Here is a 21,235-nt window from a genome sequence, read left to right as displayed (position 1 = left end):
AAGGAACTGCCCCAGGTTGCACAGGAGTAGAGGCAGCACTGGACCCAGGTCCTCTGAGGCTGAGGCCCCTGCTCACACCCCTTCCCTAGAGGGTGCTTGTAGTACAGGGAGTGGGAAGGGCAGGGCAGGATGGAGCTGCCTGCAGAACCTGCTGGGCCAGAGCAGGAGTGCAGAGTGCCGGTCGAGGTGGGCACGCAGGGCCCTCACTCACCATAGCTGCCCCAGCCCCTGAGGGGGCCCCTCCTGCCTCCTCCCCTCTCAACTTTTGATTACAGCGACCTTGAGAGTAATGCAGACTCCCTGGATGGTGGCCGAGGGAGGGGTGGAGTGGTGAAACAGGGGACCACACATCCACAGGCCACATACACCAACATACACACAGAGGAATGAGTGCACGTCCGTGCACACATGTATACACACATGCACAAGTACACCTAACACATAAACATGCACACAACCCTGACCACGTACACCCAGATGCATGCAGACACACCCATGGACCCACACGTACCACAGCAGGTTGTGCACACACACCCCCACGTGCACACACAGGGTGCATGCACATACCTGAGCCCACACCCATACTCCTCCCAGGTCTCTCACAAGTTCAAGTTGTCCCCCAGGCCCCCGGGCATTTTCCTTCATGTTTTCTGGGGAAGAGAGGGACCACGTCTCACCCTTGGCTGCAAAGGGAAGGAGAGAGGAGTCAGGAGGAGAGGGCGGGGCGGGCATGGGTGTGCAAAGGGTCAGTGATTTGAGATCTCAGCCAAGGGGAGAGGAGTTCGGAGCTCTTCTAGACAACCCTCCCAAATCCCCCACTCCAACTCACCTGCAGGCAGGCCACCCCAATGCCCACCGCCCCCATGAGCAGCAGGTGGTCAGCCAGGAAGTGCTCCAGCTTGGTGAGACAGCCTCCCTGAAAGGTAACGCAGGTCACACACACGTTGGCCTGAAGGCAGGCAAGGATGGGGAGGGACGGGCTGGCTGTGGGCTGCATCCAGCTAGCTGAGGGAAGGCCAGAGACGTAAAGGCTCTGGCTTCTTGGGTGACCTGGGGACACGCCATGATGTCCTAGAATCTCCTCATAGCAGCTGCTTGTCCCAGGGCTTTGTGGAGACCTTTGAAGGCCCCCCCCATCCTGGTATCTCACGGCCAATGAGTTAAGTGTGTTCTGCATCCCCCGCCCATTGCCTGAGCCTGCCTTTACAGGACTCCTGGATGGCCGCTGGGCCCTCTGCATGCCCCAGCTGGAGCTCGGGCGCTCACCTCCACCTTGTAGATGTTGGAGGGGTGGGCCCGCTGCCCACAGCGCTCCACCACGGTCTTGCAGCAGCTGTCGGGCACGCGGCGGCCCTCGGCCTCCCGCGACAGGATGTACGCGCTGTGCTGCCAGTCGGCCGAGCTGTTGCTTCCGCAGCACTTGAACTGGAGGGAGAGGCAGAGGAGGGAGGTGGGGGGCGTGCCCGGAGCTCCTGCAGCCCCTCGGTTACGGGCTGCAGGACACATTATTCAGATATCACCCCACCCCTTGCCTTCTCCCTGTGATTCTCCCCTTCCCTGTTCTGAGCAGTGAGCTCCTCTCTTGGGGGCCCTTCTCTTCAGGCTGGGGTAGAAGTTGCCAGAAGGACACCTGTTGGCTACCCTTCCTATCCACCCAAGTCCTTTAGGGAGATTATGCTGGTGTCCTGGGGGCACCCTCAGAGCCCCAGACCTGCAGGGACACAGAGGGTGTGTCCTTCGCGTGGCCTCCCAGAGGCCATGGTGCGGGCAGGTCGACGTTGCCCAGAGGGGCCGGCGTGAGTGCTGAACAGACCCAGGGGCTCTGGCCCCGCTCCAGGGCAGAGAAGCGCCAGCCCAGGTCTAAGGAGAGCCAAACACAACAGGAGAGTGGTTCTTTCTTGCCCCTCTGAGTTGTGGTCCTATCCGGGCCACAGAACAGGCCGTTTTGAGGCTGTCTCGGGGGTGCAGGGGTGCGAGAGGTACACTCGGTCCGGTTAACAAGTGTTTGTGAGCACCTGCGCTGTGCCAGGAGTGAGGCAGGCCCCGGGCTCAAGTGAGTAGTGTGGTTCCTGCCCTTCCGTAGCTTCTCATTTCCTGTCATCTGGTAGAGACAACAGGGGCTCGCATGGGGCACAGAGAAGGAAGGGGCTGATGGCTCTGCTCCCGGGCCAGGAAGAGTCCCACAAGGAAGAGGAGCAGCCCCGGGGAGTCAGGCAGAACGGAACAGCACATAGAGCTGGGAACAGCATGGCTGTGCTAGGAGTCACATGGGACTGTGCGTCTGTGTCTCTGCGCATGTGTGTCACCTGGACAGGTAATTTAGCCTCTCTGGGCCTCAGTTTTGTCACTTGTGAAATGGGGACAACAAAGTCCCTCCACACCGGGTTGTTGTGAGGATTGCGAGGGGCGAGTCACGGGAAGCACTGAGAAGGGAGCCCAGCACAGAGGAAGCGGTTAGTAAGAGACACCTGCTACAGCTATCAGGACTGTGTGGACATGGGCACATGGGTGTCCTTTACGTATGCGGGGTGTGGCCTGGAGCCCAGATGCTGGCCTGGCTTGAAGCCACTGCCTTCCTGGGGCATGGTTTCTTCATGCCTAAGACGTGGGCCTGGGCCCAAGGTCCCTCATGCCCCTCTGGTTCTAACAGTTCCTGGCATGTGGGAGGGCCCGTGTCCACGTGCTCTGGTGCCCATGGAGGCCGTGGCAGTGGCCCAGCACTTGCTCCCAGCTGTGCCCTTCCTCATGCTGTTCCCTGTTCCCGGCCCGCCCCTTCCATCCTCTCCACCTAGGCAAACCCAGACCCTCCTCCTTGGCCCCTCCAGTCCTGGGGAGTCCAGGGGAGTCCAGCCTCCCCAGCCCTGCTCTCCACTCGGAGGGCCCCCCAGCCCAGCACTGACTGCAGCACCTGTTGTGAGGCGGGCTTCCTGAGTGAGGCCCGAGGGCACAGTTCCCCACGTGGGAGGCCCAACAAGACAGGACTGAGCTTTGGACAGGGCTGACCAGCAGGGTGCATGTGGGCTAAGCACGTGGGTGTGAGTGTGTGCACCACGTGTACGTGGGTGCCCTCAGCCACTGGATCAGAGGACAAGAGACCCCTCCGTGCGGAGCTGACTGGGAGCTGAGCCAGCCTTGGAGAGGTGGGGAAGGTGTCTCCCCAGCTGACCTGCGCTGTCCCCAGAAGTCAGAGCCCACCAGCCTCTACTCCATCTACCTGCCTGGTGTTCCCACTCCAAGACCAAGGCCGCAGGCCCGGGGGGCTCTGTAGATACAGGATGGAGCAGAGCCCACAGGGTGGTGGTGGCAGGGAGAAGGGGCACCAGAGTGGGCAGGTGGGGCTGCCTCAAGTTTTCAGACAGAGAACCATCAGGATCCTGGAGCTGTGCTGTCCAACAGCACTCTCTGCAGTGATGGAAATGCCCCATAGCTGTGCTGTCCAGTTTGGTGGCCACTAGCCATTTCAGTGGCTAGCCTGACTGAGGAATGGAATTTTATGTTTTGTTTAGATCTAAACAGCCACACGTGGCTAGTGGCTACCACATCAGATAGCGCAGGTCTGAGGTCCATTTGCCCCTCCCCGCCCTCTGCAGGACTGCGGGCCTCACTGGAGGAATCTGCTGACTCTCCTCTTAGAAAGGAGACCACCTTTCTGTCCCCTGGCATTCTGCCTGATGGCTCACAACCGGGAAGTCCTTGCCGCGCCTTAACTGAAATGCCTCTGCCTGTTAGGGTTCATCTCATGGGGCCTGGGCTGTCAGCTCCCCAAGGGGAAGAAGGCAGCCCTGCTGATGGACGGATCCCGGGTTCCACCAGGAGATGGAGTTCTTCTCTTGGCGCAGCCAGCTGCCTGCCCACGGGGGACCCAGGGGGGAGGCCGCAGGGGGGTGGTTTGGAGGAGGTAGTCAGGGGGACCCATGGTGGAGGCGAGGGCAGAGGAGGGGAAGGAAAGAACCAGGAGTCAGTAGGCACTTTTCACGGTGGGTGGGGCCTTATACATACGTGCTCATACCTAATGCTCACACATCCTTGCTCTTAGTGCCAAAGAGTTGATCTAGCGACCCTGTGAACAGCAGAGCAGAGCCCTGCCCGGTCTTTGTGCACCATCCTCTCACCTCCCGGTGCTTTATCAGACAATGCTCTGCTGCTATTCACAGGGTTTTCATGGCTAATTTTTTCAGAAGTGGGTGGCCAGGTCCTTCTTCCTAGTCTGTCTTAGTGTGGAAGCTCCACGGAGACCTGAGTCACCATGAGTGACCCTGCTGGTATGTCAAATACCGGTGGCATAGCTTTCAGCATCACAGCAACACTGCAGCCACCACGGTATGACAACTGATAGATGGGTGGTGTGGTTCCCTGACAGGGAAAGGAGCCCAGGCTGCGGCGGTGAGAGTGCGGAATCTTAACCACTAGACCCCGAGGGCGGGCTTCACACAGCCTATGAGGCTTCACCTTAGAGATGTGGCAAATGAAGCTCAGAGAAGGTAAGTAACTTGCCCAGGGTCACAGAGACAGGAAGGGACAGAGTCAGGATTTGAACCCATGTCTGTGTGGCCTTCAAGCCCCCAGGGCGGGGGCTTACATCCTGCTGTAGACGGTCCACCGAAGTTGTGATCCCCGCAGCTCCGGGCTGCCCGTAGTTCTCAGACAAAGTCTGGGTCAAGTGCTGCTTCAGTTCATCGCTCAGCTGAGGAGGGTGAGAGGGAGGCGGCATCAGCAGACCACCTACTGATCCCGGCCCCAGCCTCTCCCAAGCCGCACCAGCGACCCTCAAACACCAGGGACTTGCAAGTGGAGTGGCGGCAGAGGCCCCCAAACAGTGTAACGGGAGTGCCGGCAGGAGACTGCACAGGACACGGAGTTCACAGAGAGGATGCTGCAAAAGCTGGGGCCCGACACAGCGCAGAGGCGATGGCACAGCTGAGAGACAGGCGGGGGCGCCAGCTCACAGCTGGTGCAAGGCAACAGTGAGGCAGGCACAGGCTGGCTTTCGAATATCTGTTGATTTTCATTTTGATTATGAGGTGATATTCGGAATATTTACAATTGTTACACTGGTCGTATGGGCGCTGGCTTGAAACAACCAGCACGGTCAGGGGTTCAAGGTCATCTGTCTCTACTAGCTGAATATCAGCCTGCTCATGACCTCGAACGCCTGATTCACAGAGCACCGGTGGGAAGGGAACTGACTGGCCTTCGTCCGTGTCCAGTGCAGCAGGCAAGGCCCGGCGCTGTCTTCACGGTCTGGCATGTAGCCTGGCCCAAGCCTTTCTCCTGGGAGGCCGGACAGCCAAACTCCTCCTCCACCTCTTCCTGGAAGGGGAGAGGGACCACCCCCCTTCCCACGGGAAGCTCCCACTCCCCGCCTCCCACGGTGAAGACATCAGCACCAACAGATGGAGCAGAGAGTGCGGGACCCAGGACAAGAAGCAGGACCCAGATGTGCCGAGGATCCTGGGGCCTGGGGGACAGGACTGCCCCTGTGTCGCTGCCTCAGCTGCCCTCACTATTACCCCGCCCCCATGCTGCTGCCCCTGGGGGCACTGGTGGTCATGCAGAAGGAGGACACTTCCACTCACCCTCTGGTAGTACATGTGGGCCAGGACCCCCGCCACCAGCTCAACGAGGAAGATCACCAGCAACAGGCAGAAATACTAGGAGCAAGGAGAGAAGACCGTCACCACCGGGATCAGGCCTGGGGAGGCAGACAGCGCTTCAGGACCTCTACGACAAATGTTTCCCCAAAGCGGTGGGGGAGGGGGCAACCGTCAGGCACCCTCATCACCCACACCATCCTCCTCCTCTTCCCAGCTGCTCCGGGCGTACCCCGTCTCCTGGTTGCTGGCCCAGAGTTCCCTACTACCCCTTCACTCACTGGTCTGCTGTCAGCTCCTTAAGCCATGCACCCACCCAATATTGAGGAAATACCTACTACATGCCAAGTATCGTAAGTAAGACAGCAATTGCCCTCAAAGTTAGTGGAGGGGGAGGTGGACAGATAAGTAAGTGGTTACAGTGCTGCATTATAAATGCTACTACAGGGCAAGCGCCATAAACTGTGGGAGGCTCCCAGTGGGGGAGGGCAGTCAGAGAATTCTTCCTGGAGGAGGTGACCCCTGCATGGCATCTTAACGATGAGTAGGCATTTGCCAGGTGAAGAAGGAGGGAAGCGCATACCAGGGAGAGGAGAGAGCACAGGCGAAGACCGGAGAGCGCAGAGAGCACGGTGCATTTGGGTTCAGGGAGTGGGGAGAGTACATGTGGCTGGGGTGTGGTGTCCGCCTGGGCAGCGGCAACCAAGGCTCAGAGAAAGCAAAGGTGGAGACCTGGCAAGGGAGCTGGTGTGTCATCTTCCACCCTTCATGGCCCTGCAGGGGCTTCTAAACGCCCCCACCCCTGCCTGGCCTCCTGCTGGCTCACTCTGCACACCGCACAGCCCTGCTGCTGGGGGCTGGTGTCCTGGCAGTGCACTCTGTGGGGACCAGAGGGAGGAGCAGCCTGCATCCCCCACACGCCAGCCACATCTTTCCAGCTTTACAGTCAGGAAGCTCCAGGACACTGCTGACCCCATGTGCTCCTGCAGGAGCCAAAGGTCAGAAAGGCACGTCAGACCCAGGTGGCTGGGAGGGTCCAGGGAGCTGAAGGCTCCAGGCTTCACAGGGAAGAGGGAAAAGAGGGAGAGGAGGAAGGAGGAGGGGTGCTGTTGCCTGAAACTAGCCCCCTCTGGGGAAGCTCGGCCCCTGCTCGGAGCACCGGTGGGTGAGCCTCCTTCCCCGCTAGGCACTGTCCACCTGGCCACAGCAGGGCAGCAGCCCATGCCACTCGCTCTCTGGATTCCAGGGAAGGCCCAGCCTACGGGTGAAACCAGACTCTCCAGTGCTCGTCGAGCTGGGCAAGAACGTGAGCAGGAAGGAGACAGCTGGCAGGGGCTCGGGAGGGCTGACGAGTGGGCTGGCAGGGAGGGCAGGGGCTATTGGCGGTTCAGAGGCGATGCTGATCCAGGCCTGCAGGCCATGCCCGACCATCATCTCACGGAGCCCAGCAGGGGCCTGGCATGGGCAGAGCTTCAGAAACACAGGGGGAGAGGACAGTTCTTTTCATGGGGAAAGAGCTTCCCACCCAACAGCCAAGCTTCCTTTCAAGTTGAGTGAATCGCCTACTCCCACCTCCCCAGCCATTTTATCATCTCCCAGCATCGGAGCTGGCCACACTGCCAGGCCTGCAGGGAGGCTTCCCGGGCTCCGAATGATGGTGGCAGGCCCGCCCCTATCACTGTGGGGCCTGAGAAAGAGTACAGAGGGAGGTGCCGCTCCTCACCTTCCCTTCCCACCCCGGGCTCTGTGCTGCACCAGGAGAGGCCTCCAGCCGCACGGCCAAGCTCTCTCCTCCCCTCACCCCTTGGACAAGAAGAGGGCTGGATGTGGTGGAGTGTGGGGCACCCACCAGCCTCAGGACAGCTGTGCAGGCTCTGGATGGAGGCTTGGGCTGTCTGCACAGGGCGTTCCAAGCTCCTGGGCACCTGGGATGAGCTCTAGAAGTGGGGAAGGGAGTTGCAGATTCCACGAGATCCCTGGGTCCCATGGACCCTTCATGCCATGGGGAGGGGTTTGGATGAAGGCGGGCCATGTGGGGCCCCAGGCGAGGCCCCAGGTGCCTGGGTCTATGGAAGGTACTGAACGGTATGTGAGCCGAGGCTGGAGGCTGACAAGAGGTCTGTGGATGGGCCCTCAGACCTGAAGAACGCTGGTGGAACGTCAGCCGACCTTGGTTCGAGGCCAGGCTCTGACCCTTCTTGGCTCTGGATGGGCAGACACTGGCACCTTGGTGCGAATTAGAAAAATGCGCTCCAATAAGAAAGATGCGGCTTGGCAAGCTGGGCGAGCTGGACTTCAGCCCTCCCTGTCCCTTGTGCAGGACACAACACACAAGGCGGTGGCCACGCCTGTGGGCCGAGCCAGTGGCTGGGGATAAGGGACCGTCGCCTGCCCCGCCCCCCCGGGGGGTTGAGAGGACCCAAAGGGAGGAGCATCATGCCTCCTAGCCATCTGCCTGCCTCCTGCTCCCAGAGCTCACGGGGGTGAGGGGATTCGTCAGCCGGTGGCAGGCTCAGCCGCCCTGCCAGGTGGCTGCCCTCCTGGGAGCTGCCCGGCCATCAGACAGTGCATGGCTGTCCCTCCCTGACACATGCACCACAGGGCCCTGCGGATGTGCCTGGCTGGCAGCTCCTCTCTGACACAGCTGCCCTTCTTGCTGGCGCCACGGCCCCGCTGTGCTGCTCTGAGGGCGGCTCTCCTCCTGCCACAGGACCCTGCGGGCAGGGACTGCCGCTCCCTCCCCAGGAACCCTCGGTGCGCCCTCTGTGGCATGGGAGGAAGAGGTGAGGCGTGCCTGTCACTGAATGGGAGGGCACAGGCCACTGCCAGCTAGGAAGGCAGGACTTTGCCACCTTTCTTCTGTGGGGGCAGGAGTAGCTTCTCGCTCTCCCACTGCTGTCAGCTGCGAGTCACGCACGGACAGATGGCAGTCCTGAAGACGTGGCTGTGTCCTGCTGCTGCGCCAGGAAGTCACCGCTACAGTTGCTACTGAAGCCGGGCTGGGGACGAGGGATGATGGGAAGGGGGGGCAACTGAACCACACCCCTGATTTAAAGGCAGGCGAAATTAGTACATGCCAGTCCCTCAAGAGTGTTCGAGGCATCACACAGGCTGTCCAACCTGATGGCGTTGTCTCGAGGGTGGGAAAAGCAGGCACCCCTGAGAAGAGGCCGTGGAGTGGGTGGAGATGCCTGTCCTGCCGAGGAACTCCAGCTGTAAGGATGCCCTGGGAAGGAAGCAGGGCCAGGCTGGGGCTTTGGGGGGACCGAGGGTGGGGTGCCAGGGATCGGATGGGCTGTGTCCTCGGCGGGGGCGGGGGGCGGGGCACGGCTCCAGGCAGCAGCTTTGGCAGAGGGAAGGCTGCAGGTGTGTGACTCACCTGGGCGGGGGAGGCCCTGAGTCACGCTCCTGTGACAGGCCCTGGGAGGCAGGTCATGCTCACTGAGATCCTCCTGCACTGAGGGTCCTGGCAGCCCTGCCTCTGGAGCTGCCCGGCTGGATCCTGGGCAACGGGGCCTGGCTAGCGGGGCATTGCCACGTGAGGCCATGAGCTCTAAAAATGCCTCACCTCTGCCGTTCTGCCTTCACTTTGCCAAGCCTTCTTCGCCTCCCTCAGTCCTGCCAAATCATCTCAGCACTCCTGGGGGACACGTTGGCTGTGCAAATGTGGGCAGTGTTCTTTCCTTTCCTCGTACAGCTCCCTACATGGAGGCCCAGCCTCCCAGCCTTTGCCCTCATGGTTTCCCTGCCTGGAATTCCAGTGCCTGCCGGTCCTCCAACACCAGCTTAATCCTGGCCTCCATAAGCCTTCCCTGTTTGTATAACAGGTGGACTCTAGGAAGCCTGAAGAAGGTTCTGGAGCTACCTTTTGCCTTCTTTAAATTTGGTTTGGTGTCGGTTTTGAATTATTAAACAAAAGTCAGTAAAAATTCTTCGATACCCTGTGTGTAATTTGAGGAGTCATATTTCTACATAAGTCAGTATTTACTGGCCCCCACGCTATCCGATTCTCCTGGCTAACCATGCGGGGCTGGGGCATGTTCTACCACAGAGCCCACCATTCTCTGGAGGGGCCCCCAGAATTCCTGTGTATGGCTTAGGAGGCCAGCACCCACCTCAGGCGTGTTGGCCTGGCATCTCAAGAGCAGAGCAAATGCAGCTTTTCTCTAGTGGGAGCAGTGGAGAGGGAGCCCTTCCATCCAAAAACACATTAACCCTCCCTTGGGGGGAGGCGGTGCCTTATTCACCTGAGAGGTCCCAGGCACACACAGCAGGCGGTCTGTGATGGTAAGGGCCGATGTTTGTCAGCTCTCCCCCGGTGCCAGCCACTCTTGTGAGCATGTCCCATGACTGCCCCCATGCCCCTTGGAGATGAGCACAGCATTACTCATCTCATTGCCATGTGAGCGCCAGCGTCGTCCTCCCTGTATCCATGACCACATGTGCGTGGAGAGGCTAAGCAGCTTGTCCGAGGTCCCATGGCAAGAACGTGGCTGAGCCCGGAACTGAACCCAGGGATTCCAGCTGCAGAACGCCCTGCCCTGACTGCCGAGCGCTATGGACCCCCCGAACAGCCATGGCAGCTGGATGGGCCTGCTATGCTCACTCAGGGTGGATTCAGCAGGTTAGGAGGGTACGGGTGTCAGGAGAGGAATGAGAGGGTGCTGATGGAGAGACAAGAGAGAAAGCCAGGGAACCCCTCTCCAGGCCCTTGAGAATCTCTTATTGGCCCCCACTCAGTCCCCAGCCCCCAGTGCCAACAGGCAGGCCAGGTGTGCTCCAGGTGGCCTCTCCTGGGCAGGCTGCCTCCTCCGTAAGGGCCCTGCTAGCAGCGGGGCAGCAGTGGCTTCTGCCCGCTCACCCTGCCCCTCTCCGCCCCGCCCCTCCATGCCTGTGCTGGTTCACGGCGTCGTGAACCCCTAGTCTGCCCTGCCGCCCCCCTTACTCACTCAGTCTAATCTTATCTCCGAGTCCGGGAACGGTCTGCACAACCCTCCCCGTGTGTGTGCACACAGTGCCGCGTGCACAGCGGAGCCTCAGGCCCCGCATCTTCGATCCCTCCGCGCCCCTGCCTAGGAGTCACTGCCCGACCACAGCGGTGTTGCGCAGCTGTTAGCCATCAAGTCTTGGCTCGGGCGGAGCCTCCACAAAGCCCTCCCTGAGCCAGGAGTGCCTGACGTGACCTCACTGCTGTGCTTCTTTCTGAGCCTCACCTGACTCTCGGGTCTCACGCTTGTCCCGATCCCGGGGCCGGTGTTTACTTGGCACCTCATTTGCCCTCCTGCTCTGACCTGCGTCTTGTTCCGTCTTCACAGTCCCTGTGCATCTCGGTGTGAACTGACCCGACCCCACCCCAGCTCCTCCCAGGCCTCCAGCCCGCACCTTTGTGACTGACCTGCCCCTGCACTCAGGCAGCCCCCAGTCCTTCCAGAAGCGACCACCTGAGTCTTGGTGTGACAGAAACCAGTGATGGGAATTCCAAAGAAGGCTCTTGTAGCTTCTGCCCCCAGATCCCCCCCGTGAGAACCGTGCCATTTCCAAATACGCCAAACTGGACCCAAAACAGAGAAGGAAGCCGTTTGGTAAGCACAGCACAGGACTCAAACATTCGTCTCCCTCCCACCCCATCTACCAAATTGTTTTTTCTTTAATTTTTTAATGGAACAGTTTGAATTAGAAGCAAAGTTGGATATTTTTTAAAACTATAGATCCAAAATGAAGCTGGATCAGCACAGTACTCTCTGAACCAAACCAATACTTTCCTTAATGAGAGGCTCTGCAGGAAACCTGCAGAAATATTTCTCATTGTGACATGATGGTGATTAAGTAGAAATTGAGTCTTCAGACGGACTTACACTGTGCGGGGGCAAGAGAGCCCCAGATCTAGTTTCTGGGGCAGATTCACTGGTGCACACGAGGTGGGGCAGCTCGGCACCCACTGGCGCCATCCTCAAAGGAAGTTTGAAGAACTTTATACAAACGGACTTTCAGAATTTCTCCAGAGAACTGATTCTGCCACAAAGAAGGGAGCTTTGCGGAAGCTTTCCTCCTCTGTCTCCTCCGCCATTCTGCACAGAGTCGGAAAATCGAGGCCCGGTGTCCAGGCAGGAGGGGACGGGGTAGAGGTCCTAGCCTATCTCAGAGCAGCGTGGCAACAGTACAAGAGAAGAGGAGAAGCGAGATGCTGCCAAGGGTGAGCCACAGGGAGAAGAGCCTGGCCGGGGCTCCCAGCTGGGCTTCGTGTGAGAGGATTACAGCTGCAGGCGGGCCGTGGGAGGGTCAGGGAGCTCAGAACAACCAGGCCAAACAGGAAAAGACGGAGCCAGCTGTTTAAGCGGCAACGACCTCAGGGCACATTATTTTCTGGCAGTTAATCACCGCTGGAGGCAATCAGGGCTCAGAGGTGCAGCTGCCTGCCTGTTCCTGCAGAAAAGAGAGGATGTGGACTTGGGAGCCTCAAGCCATTCCTGTAACGAGATGTCACTGTTGGAAGGATGACGGTGACCTCTACCCATCCTGGCCCCGGCCCAGGGCTCCCAGCTGGGGCGTCCAGCCACAGCCACGCCAGGCGCTAGGACTCAGCCACTCCACCCGGGGGCCGCTCTACAGGAGGACCTAAGGGGGCTCTGGCTGATGTCTGATGCTGATATCCAGTTCTGGCCCAAGGGGCTGGGAGCAGAGAGGAGGATCAGGGCTGGGTGATGAAAGCTGGTCGACTGAGTGAGGGCAGGGGAGGAAGAGGGCAGGCAAGGAAGCAAACTGGGCTACAGGGAGGCAGGAGGTGGCATTCAAGGGACACATCAAGAGAATGATGTCCAAAGTCCAAGCCAAAATGTTGGGGGTCCCAAGATCACATGGTGGGGGGTCATGGGAGGAGAACATAGTTCCGGAACTACAAGGCAAAGACAGGCGTCCACTGGATTTCAAGCCGGGACTACTAAGAGTTCAGATGGAATGGGCCGAGACAGCAGGACCCAGAGTGGACAGCAGGGCCTGGCCTGCTGGCTGGAGGGATGAGGCCCAGACTCCCCTGCGAGACATGGCCCAGGAACTCGGGGTTGCCGCTGCCTGGTGGCTGTGGAAGTGGGAAGTAACTGTCTGCTGCCTCCTGCCAGCCCCACTGGCCGTCTCCTCACAGGCTGTGGGCGACGTGCGGCACGGCCTGCGGACTCCTGCGCATGCTGGAACAGAAGGGACTGCACCAGCGAGGGTGGGCCAAAGGGTGGTGCCCCGGACCCCAGGATGGGACTGGTGACAGGGTCCCCAGTGGTGGTAATTCTAGGACAGGGTTGGCTACAGGGGGACAGGAAGGCTGAGCAGTAGAAATTCCCACAAGCCCGGAGGTTAGGGAGAGTCCTGGGGCTCAAAGGGTCAGAGGCTCTGACCAAATCCAACAGGAATTAATCCACCCACGGTCCTGTCTCTTCATACAGGTGTCTCGATTCCTCACCAGACTCTACCCTGAGAACTGGGTCTCAGTCCCTCCCAGTCTTCTCCTCTTCTTACTCTACCTTGTGCCCAGCAGAGCAGGAAATTCTGGGAATAGGCTGGAAATGCTTGTTGAGGTCGATGAATTAGGCAGCCCCATCAATGTAACACGGAGCATGAGTTGCAGAAAATTGGAGGGGAGGAGGTGGTGGAAATGAACTGGCCATAAAAACTGCCCCATATAGACAATTTGCTGCTACAGGTGGGCAGTGATCAGTTACATCCACTGCAGCCTGAGAAAGGGGGATCCTGAACCCAGAATGGTACCGGTCAGAGAAAAGAGTGATGTCACACGAGGTGCCCTGGCCTGGGAGTCTGGGCCCAGCTTGCCCCTGTGACAAAATGCTATGTGATCCTGGTTAACTCACTCACCCTCTCTGGGCCATCTGCACAAAATGTGGGGCTTAGACGGGAAGAATGTCCTGGTGCTGCAGCTCCATTGGTCTGTGCAGTGTCAGGACCGAGCCTCCTCTGTCCTGGCCTCCTACTTCCCTGCAGGGACATCTAGAAGGAACACCCCGGCTTCTCCCACCTTCCTTACCCACTGTTCCTCCTGTCCATTTGGCAAGCGGACCTTCCTCCCTCCCTTCAGGGCCAGCCTGTGCTCAGGAGGTCACACTCCCTGTTCCCCGCCATGCAGTGAGTTTAGTGAGGCAGTTCTTGGAGAGGAAGGTAAGCTTGTCTCAACCAGAGCTGAAGAGCTGCTAAGGCGTCTGGCTGCAATCATAAAGCCACACACTCCAGTCACTTCATTGGTAGGAAAGATGACCTTTGACCACCAGCTCTCTGTCTCCTGGGTCTTATTTTTCAATCGATTCTGAGCTCCCCTAAAGCCTCAGTGTGATGGATGGGGAGATGGAGTAGGGCACTGAGGGTCAATATGGAGGCACAGACTTCCCAAAGCCAGTGCCAGGACCTGGCGTGTGAGGAGCAGGTCCAGACAGCTGTCCAGCCACCACTGCCGTCCCGGTCCCAGGGTGTAGGGGGCCTGCAGCTCTGAGGTGTGCCAGTGCCTCCATGACTGGATCAGACGCCGCACCTCACTGAGGGGAAGGAAGGCGGGTCCTGCCCTCTGCCTCTGCCCACAGCTCTTGGCAGGGGATGCAGCCAACCCACGCTCCTGGTGAGGAGCGAAGAGCACCTCTGCTAGGCCAACACAAAGTGGGGAAACGCAGTGATTCTTTGACTGCCTGACGCCCCCATAAGCCATTTCCTTCCAACAGCCCCACCCATGTAGAAGAGTAATACCCACGGCTCTCAACAACCTCAACAGCCCCCTCTGTGGAGCCTCAGGAGGAGGAGATTCTCCATTCCAGATCAGTTTTCCCCAACTGCCAGCCCACTTCCAGGCACTTGTGGAGGAAGATTCATTATAACATCAAGGGGAGCAAATTGTCACTGGGAAGGAAAAACACCTGCCTGTGCACATGGGGTTCCAAATAACTTGTTGAAGGACTCTCTGCTGTGCATCTCATCTGTTCTGAGCTGCCCTCCCTAAGGGGCTCAGCTCTCAGGGCACTGATCGTGCCTGGTTAGCGGGAGGGGCAGCAGCACGTCTCTGCCAGTGACGTGGCCAGAGCCAGAATCTGCTAAGGAAAGGAGGCAGGAAGCTTCCTTTGGAAAGGAAACGATGGAAAGGCAGTGTATAATCTCAAAACTCTTGGATTTGGGATGCAAACAGATGCTGTTTACCAACCATCCCCTGCCCTCCTGCAACACACACACTCTGACCCTCCTTGGTCAGCCCTGCTCTGCGAGTTGCTCTGGGCCCCAGCTTGGGGTGGGGAGACAGAGAGCCCCCACCACGGTGCCATCATCTACCCACATATAACTGAGTTGATCTTTTCTCCAACGAGGCCAAAACACTTTCTCTGATGCACTAATAGAGCTGATTTCTGCCGTACTGCCAGCACCCTGAAGCTCGCCCTTCACCTCTGAGAGGATCCGGTGGCAGGCTGCCAGGTAATCGAGCCCCAATTCTCACCTCGGTGCTTCATTTCTCACCTAGAATGCAAACCATGGGGCCTGAGTCACGAGAAAGGGAGTGCCCATTCCCTGTGTTGGAGGCCTCCAGCAGGAGGGAACAGAGCCAGCCTGGGACAGCAGAAAAGGCCCTGAACCAAACCTTGGGTGTTGACCAGGCTCTGCCAGCTCCTGGCTGTGTAACCTTAGGCAGGTCTCTTTCTCTCTGTGGCTGAGGAGGTGGGTGGAGAGTTCATCTGTAAGGCACCCAGCAGTCCCTCCTGAGTAGGCCCTGAATGAAGTAAGGCCAACGAGAAGGAGGCCGATGGGAAAGGTGTGCCGGGGTTCTTGGAAGGAAGAGGGACCACAGTCCACCAGGTAGCTGTGTGGTTGGCCTGGCACAGGAACAGAGCCGATTTTAGCCCAAGTCATTTCTGAATGACCTCACCAGGCCCCCTCTCCTTGGGAGAGGCAAAGCACAGGGGGACTGCATGGTCCCCTGTGCAGCCGTCTCAAGGCCGGCTCTTGGAGATTTTTGTCTCCTGCTTCCCAAAGAGCCTGGCGAGAGTCATCTTGTTCATTCCCTGCCTCCACTGCACCGAACCCTGCCAGCTGAGGAAAGGCTCACGTTCCGATGGAGAGGAGGTGGGCTTCTCAAAGACTGCAGGATCCACTCCTTTGAAGCATGTGGGTGGCTGACTCAAAGGTCAAAGTGCCCCCCAACAGACGAGGCCCTGACCACCCTGGCTGGGCAGCGGGTGGAACACTGACAAAGGAATGTGCAGGTGGGAAATGAGCTACGGGAAGACACAGTCGAAACCTTGGGCACTGGCACCCAGCACCCTCCATCCTTCCTTCTACAGAGGAAGTGGCCCAGCTTGGGAGTAATGGCCCTAAGAATAACTCCATTTATTTAGGTTCCTTCTCAGAGGAGCTTGGTCATGGTGATGGTGATGTAAATGATAATTATAGCCACATTTTATGATCTTTATATAATGTGTTGACTCGTTTCCTAAGACCTAAAATACTTCCTCATTCTCTTACACCTCACCCCATATAAAGACGGGGACCCCAAGGTGGCCAGGAGTGGCTGAGTGACTTCCCTGAGGTCCCAGAGCAAGTTGGGCAAGCCACTCTACAACCTGCTTTTGAGCCCAGCCCTTATTCTAGGCCTCATTGCCCTGGTTAACCTAGTCTGGATGTGTTTGGTGGAAGCGTTGCAATTTGGGGTCCCCTCATTTTTGGAAATTGGTTTTAGAACTTCTTACTTTTTAAATCCATCCCCTAAATATAAAAGAACCCTTGACAAAGGCCCAATTTAGCCTGAACCATCCATCATAATCTTCATTTGGCTTAAGATATAAAAGTTTTCAGAGCCCATCTTCAAAACTCTAAAAATATCCCTTTCTTTTGATCAAGGTGGCATCTGTCCTGGTCATCGGCCTTAGGCTTGGATGGCCTGAATTGTCTGGCTCTCTCATGCAGTCTTTGCTAAAAAAGAAGATCTGGTGTGAATAATTTAAGCCCCATTCCCTGTCCCCCTCGCAGACTTCCGACGCTGAGTGGCTGTCATTTCAGCACCAGCAACAATGTGCTATTCCTGTCCCGGATGCACATTTCCTCCTGGGGAAAGTGACTCTGAGGGGCTGAGATGAGCTTGGAGCAGGCCTTGAGGGAGACAGACGCTGGGCCTGGGCGGGGTGGCCTGCCCTCTCCGGGCCGTTCTCGGGGAACCTGTGATGTCAGGCCTCTCCCTCCCCCAGGTCTCAGCTGGATGCGCAGCACTCAGAGGCACGCTCTCTCATCTTTCCCTTTCCTCTTTGGGGACCAGTTTGCATAGAGCTGGACCCACTGCATTTCCCCTTTGGAGTTTCCTTCAGCCTTCAGCTGATTAAAGATTTAAAAAGGAAGTTAGACACGGAGGGGAAAAGATGAAATGAGACCAGGAAGGAACCTCCAGGAACCACAGAACACTCTTGAACTGCCTTAGCCTCACTACTGCCTCCAAATGGGAGCCTGGGTTTTAAAACTCCTACTTGTGTTAGTCCAAGGGAGGTCTCGCCGCCACCTTCTCGGTTTAAACAATCAAGTGCCCGGCAATTCTGGGGCTGGGGGCCGGGATGTGGGTTACTTGGGACCTGCTGCCCACCTCGTGGGCTGTCCTTGGGCCGGTGCTGTCTTTGTTTTCTTCAGCGGGGGCAGGGGACAGCAAAGGAAGAAGATTCTAGGCTTTGAGCTTTGCTGTTTGTTAGCCCCCCGGGGGGAGATGCCAGTCCCCAGTCCTGGACTGGTGGCTCTGTGTGTGTGTGTGTGTGTGGGTGTGGGTGTGCGCGCATGCGTGTGTATGTGCATGCGTGGTGTGTGCATGCACTTTTTCCTGACCTCAGTTTCAAGCTGGTGCCTCCTGATGCGTCTGATGGGTGGTGTTGGACCAGAGAGATCAACAGTTCTGTGTGGGATGGAAGTGAATGTAGATGGGGGGTAAAGTGGAGCTGAGAAGAAGGAGGGCATCTCACCCCAGCCTGTCCAGCGGCCCCCGTGCCCCCGCCCTGCCTCAAGGCCCAGAGGGATGAGCAGGCCTCTCCATCTGTTGAAGCTCAGAAGGGTGGGGCTAGAGGAGTGCACCAGGCCTGTAGGCCCGAGGCCCTGGCGTTCCAGAAGTCTCCACATCTTCCCTGCACAGCCCTGGGCACAGGGCTTGGTCCCCCCAGGCAGGCCTCAGACCAAGTGACAGCCAGGCTATGACTGGGGAGGCTGGAGACGTCCCTTTTCCTAATGGCTCAGCCTGCATGGTGGGACAGGTCTTCCAAATGGATCGTGAAGGAAGGGAGTGAAGAAGGGAGGCTGTGATCAGTGGCTGGAGGGCAGAGTGCTCTCAGTTACCGAACCTCAAGCTTTCCTTCTGGTCTTTGAGACTGCCAAGGGGAGGAGCTCTTATGATCAGCCTGTTCTCCAAAAAGGCCAACAATGCTGAGTATCCCCATTAATGCCTGGGTGACCCACACTCTCACCCACCCAGTGTCCTTCAGCCTGGGACCTTTGGATGGAGTGTTGGACTCAATGATCCTCAAGTTCCCTTCTAAACTGGACATGCTCTGACCATGCGCCCTGTTATTGCCATATTATAATGAGAGCAAGGAGCTTCTAGGGTCCAGCCCCAATCGCCCTGGTCTCCTGCCCTAGGGTTCTGGCTGCTCCCTGCTGGGAGCCCTCTCTGCACCCACCCAGATACCTGAGAGCAGCTGCTCTGCGTTGATGTCCACAGACTTGGAGAACAGCGTGTCCCTCTGCCCTCCATCGTGCTTGGCCTCCCCAGGCGATGTGGATTCTTGCAGGGGATTCCCACAGACTGGAATTCACGTCCAGCTCCAGCACTTACTGGCTCCACACCTCCAGGCCAGTTTTCTCATCTGTGTGGTGGGCTGAATGATGCCTTTGGAGGCAGTGCAGTGTGGAGGGTTGGAGCATGGGCCTGGGAGCCAGACTGAGGGCCACTCACTAGCAGTGTGACCTTGAGGAAATTGCTTAACCCCTCTGTCCCCAGCTTCCTCACCTGTAAAATGCACACGACAAGAATCAACACCTCCAGGGCTGGGGTGAGGATTAAAGGAGTTAACAGCACAAGTGTTTGGAACAGCACAGGGCACCCAGAGCTCACAATTACTGTGACTTCGCAGGGTTGCTACTATAAGCAGACAGGGAGGGGCTCTCAAAGAGCGGTGCCCATTTGTGTTATAATTGCATCCTGGGTGGAAAGCACAGGGATGCTTCCCAGTGCTGCAGGGGACCACTGGTCTTGGGGGTTCCTTTAGAACCAAGAGAGATGGCTCTGAGCCAGAAGGAAGGTTCCCGAGTGAGGGCCTCTGCCTTCCTTCTTGGGCTGTAGTGGTAGAAGGAAGGGGCAGCCAGCGAGCACACGGCTCAGCAGCCTGTCTCCATGGGCCAGAGGACTCAGCCTGACACCTGAGGCCAAGCCAAAGGCCCCTCTTCCTAAGGGACTAGGGCTAAGCAGGGCAAAGGTGGGGTCACTGATAATGTAGGGGACAGGTTTTCTCTCTGGGCCCAGCAGCACCGGTCCCTGTAAGCCTCAGGCCCCATAAAGGCTGGAACCTCTCCCCCAGCCACTCCACAGGCCCAGTCACTAGGTCACCCCCCATCTCTTCACCCAGCTAACACTGATCAGATCGAGGATGTCCGACAGGCTCGCAAGGACTCATGCTAGGCCACGTGGGGGATGGCTGGCAGGGACGGGGCTGGCTCAGGGCACACCTGTCCCACCACTGGCAAGACAGCACACATCAAAGCCTGCGTGTTGGTAGCTGGTCCCAGGGGACTTCACCCTGCGGATGTGCCACCATCACGCAGCTCACGCCTTGGCTCTGGGCTATCCCCGGGAGCAGAATTCAGGAATTTCTCTAGGCAGGGGAAAGCCATTCTGCTGAGCTTGTACACAGGCGCTTTGTATCCAGAGCTAAAAACCTAGGTCACCGCTGGTGAGCGAGGCTGCAGGGGCCCCTCGACTGCCCCCTGCTCCCTTGGTTGGATGTGCAAGGGCCGAGGCTGCCCAGTCAGCGGGGGCATGGGGAAGCAGGGCAGGGAGAGCACAGCCGTTAAGGCTTCTTCCCGCCTGACTGCTTTCAGCTCAACCTGATTTCTCGATGAGACTTGGACCACTTCCGGCCCCAGCCCTTCCCCACTAAGTCCGGGTGTTTGTAGCCTCCCCCGCCCACACCGGGCTGGGCTCTCAGGAGGAGGTTAAGGGGAGGGGTACCTGCCTTGGCAACAGGTGCACAGGAGTTAGGGGGTCAGGTCTTGCGAGTCCTGAGCAGGACTCTGGCTTCTGCCCCCTGCCAGTCCCACCCAGGCCTCCTTTCCTGACACTCTAAGCCACTATGGAAAGTCCCCCAGCTCCCCAAGTGGAAGTCTGTTAAGGAGCCTGTGCTGCCCACACCACCACCCATGAAATACTCTTGCCAAACCATCAACCCTGAGTCTGATCAAGCTTCTAGAACCAACAACCAGGAGAACATGTTAAACAACATCACAGGGATGCAATCAGAAAACCCAGAGAAACTGTAGGACAAATGGCCCAGTTCCTTCAACAGATAAGTTGCAAAGAAAAAGAGAAAGGAGAAGGACTGATGGGGTAGCTTAGACACTAAGGAGACAAATGGACCAGTTTTAACATATGGACCTAATTTAGATTCTGATCCAAACAACCTTAAAAAAAAAAACAGTTTATGGGTCACTTGGGGAAATTTGAAACTCCTTTGTTATTTCACGATATTAAGGAATGACAGTTAACTGTTTTTAGGGGTGATAAAGGTAGTGTCATTATGGTTTCTTAAAAAGGATCCTTAAGTTTTCAGGTACACACTGAGACATCCACAGGGGACATGATGTCTGGAGGTCCAGATGGAACAGGACTGTCTCTGAGATGACAGTTGTGGAGTCTGGGTAATGGGACATGGAGCTTCATTATGACACTTTTCACTTCTGTGTATCTTTGAAAATCACCATGACGAAATCTGGGAGGAGAGGAGGAGGCGGAGGAGGAAGGACGTGGAAGGTAGGGTGTGTGGGAGAAGGAGGGAAGGAGGAGCAGCTGCGCCAGCACGGCTGAGGCTGCCCTCCTGGCTGAGGTCCTGTAGAGACTCGGGCAAACAGCAGGCCCGGGCAGCTGGCCCCTCTGCAGCTGTCCCGAGGCCTCAGACTCCAGGGCTGGGGCGCTATCACTCGCTGGGGGTCTCAGTACAGGAGCCTGATTGGGGCGACAGGCTGGGTGGTGAGGCGGCTCTGGCCTGGCTCTCTGAGGCCCCTGGGCAGGTTCCCCCCCTCCACCCCCAGGGCGGGCAGAGCGGGGGAGGTGGGCACTCACCGTGGAGAGGCAGCCCCTGTCCTCCCGGACGATGGCGCCGAAGCCCAGGAAGCCAGTCACCATGACGAGAGCGCCCGCGAAGATGAGGATGTAGGCGGAAGTGGCGAAGGTGCTGGAGGCCAGGACGCTGAGGTAGCCACTCTTCTCCACCAGGGTCCAGACGCCTACCGCCATGACGGCGGCCCCGCCCACCTGCAGAAAACCCGGTCAGAGCAGGACACGTGAGGTCCCCCCCCCCTTTTTTTTGTGAGCAAGATCAGCCCTGAGCTAACATCCATGCTAATCCTCCTCTTTTTGCTGAGGAAGACCGCCTCTG

The 21,235-nt window shown here is 58.1% G+C and overlaps 1 protein-coding gene across 1 annotated transcript in view; it reads right to left on the bottom strand.

Moving 5' to 3' along the window:
* The window catches only part of TSPAN11 (tetraspanin 11), a 76,217-nt gene that overhangs the window by 11,285 nt on the left and 43,697 nt on the right, over positions 1 to 21,235 (bottom strand). Inside the window, exons 3-7 of the mRNA XM_004438757.3 lie at positions 20,920 to 21,111; positions 5,577 to 5,651; positions 4,580 to 4,684; positions 1,267 to 1,425; positions 830 to 916 (exon numbers count right to left, since the gene is read on the bottom strand). Of these exons, the coding sequence (XP_004438814.1) occupies positions 830 to 916; positions 1,267 to 1,425; positions 4,580 to 4,684; positions 5,577 to 5,651; positions 20,920 to 21,111 (618 nt within the window). The remainder of the gene's footprint in view (positions 1 to 829; positions 917 to 1,266; positions 1,426 to 4,579; positions 4,685 to 5,576; positions 5,652 to 20,919; positions 21,112 to 21,235) is intronic.

Source organism: Ceratotherium simum, chromosome 17 (assembly GCF_057802395.1).
Source record: "Ceratotherium simum simum isolate JZ-2026a chromosome 17, ASM5780239v1, whole genome shotgun sequence".
NCBI lineage: Eukaryota > Metazoa > Chordata > Mammalia > Perissodactyla > Rhinocerotidae > Ceratotherium > Ceratotherium simum.
The sequence above is the reverse complement of the archived record's forward strand: the minus strand, read 5'-3'. Positions and strand labels throughout refer to the sequence as shown.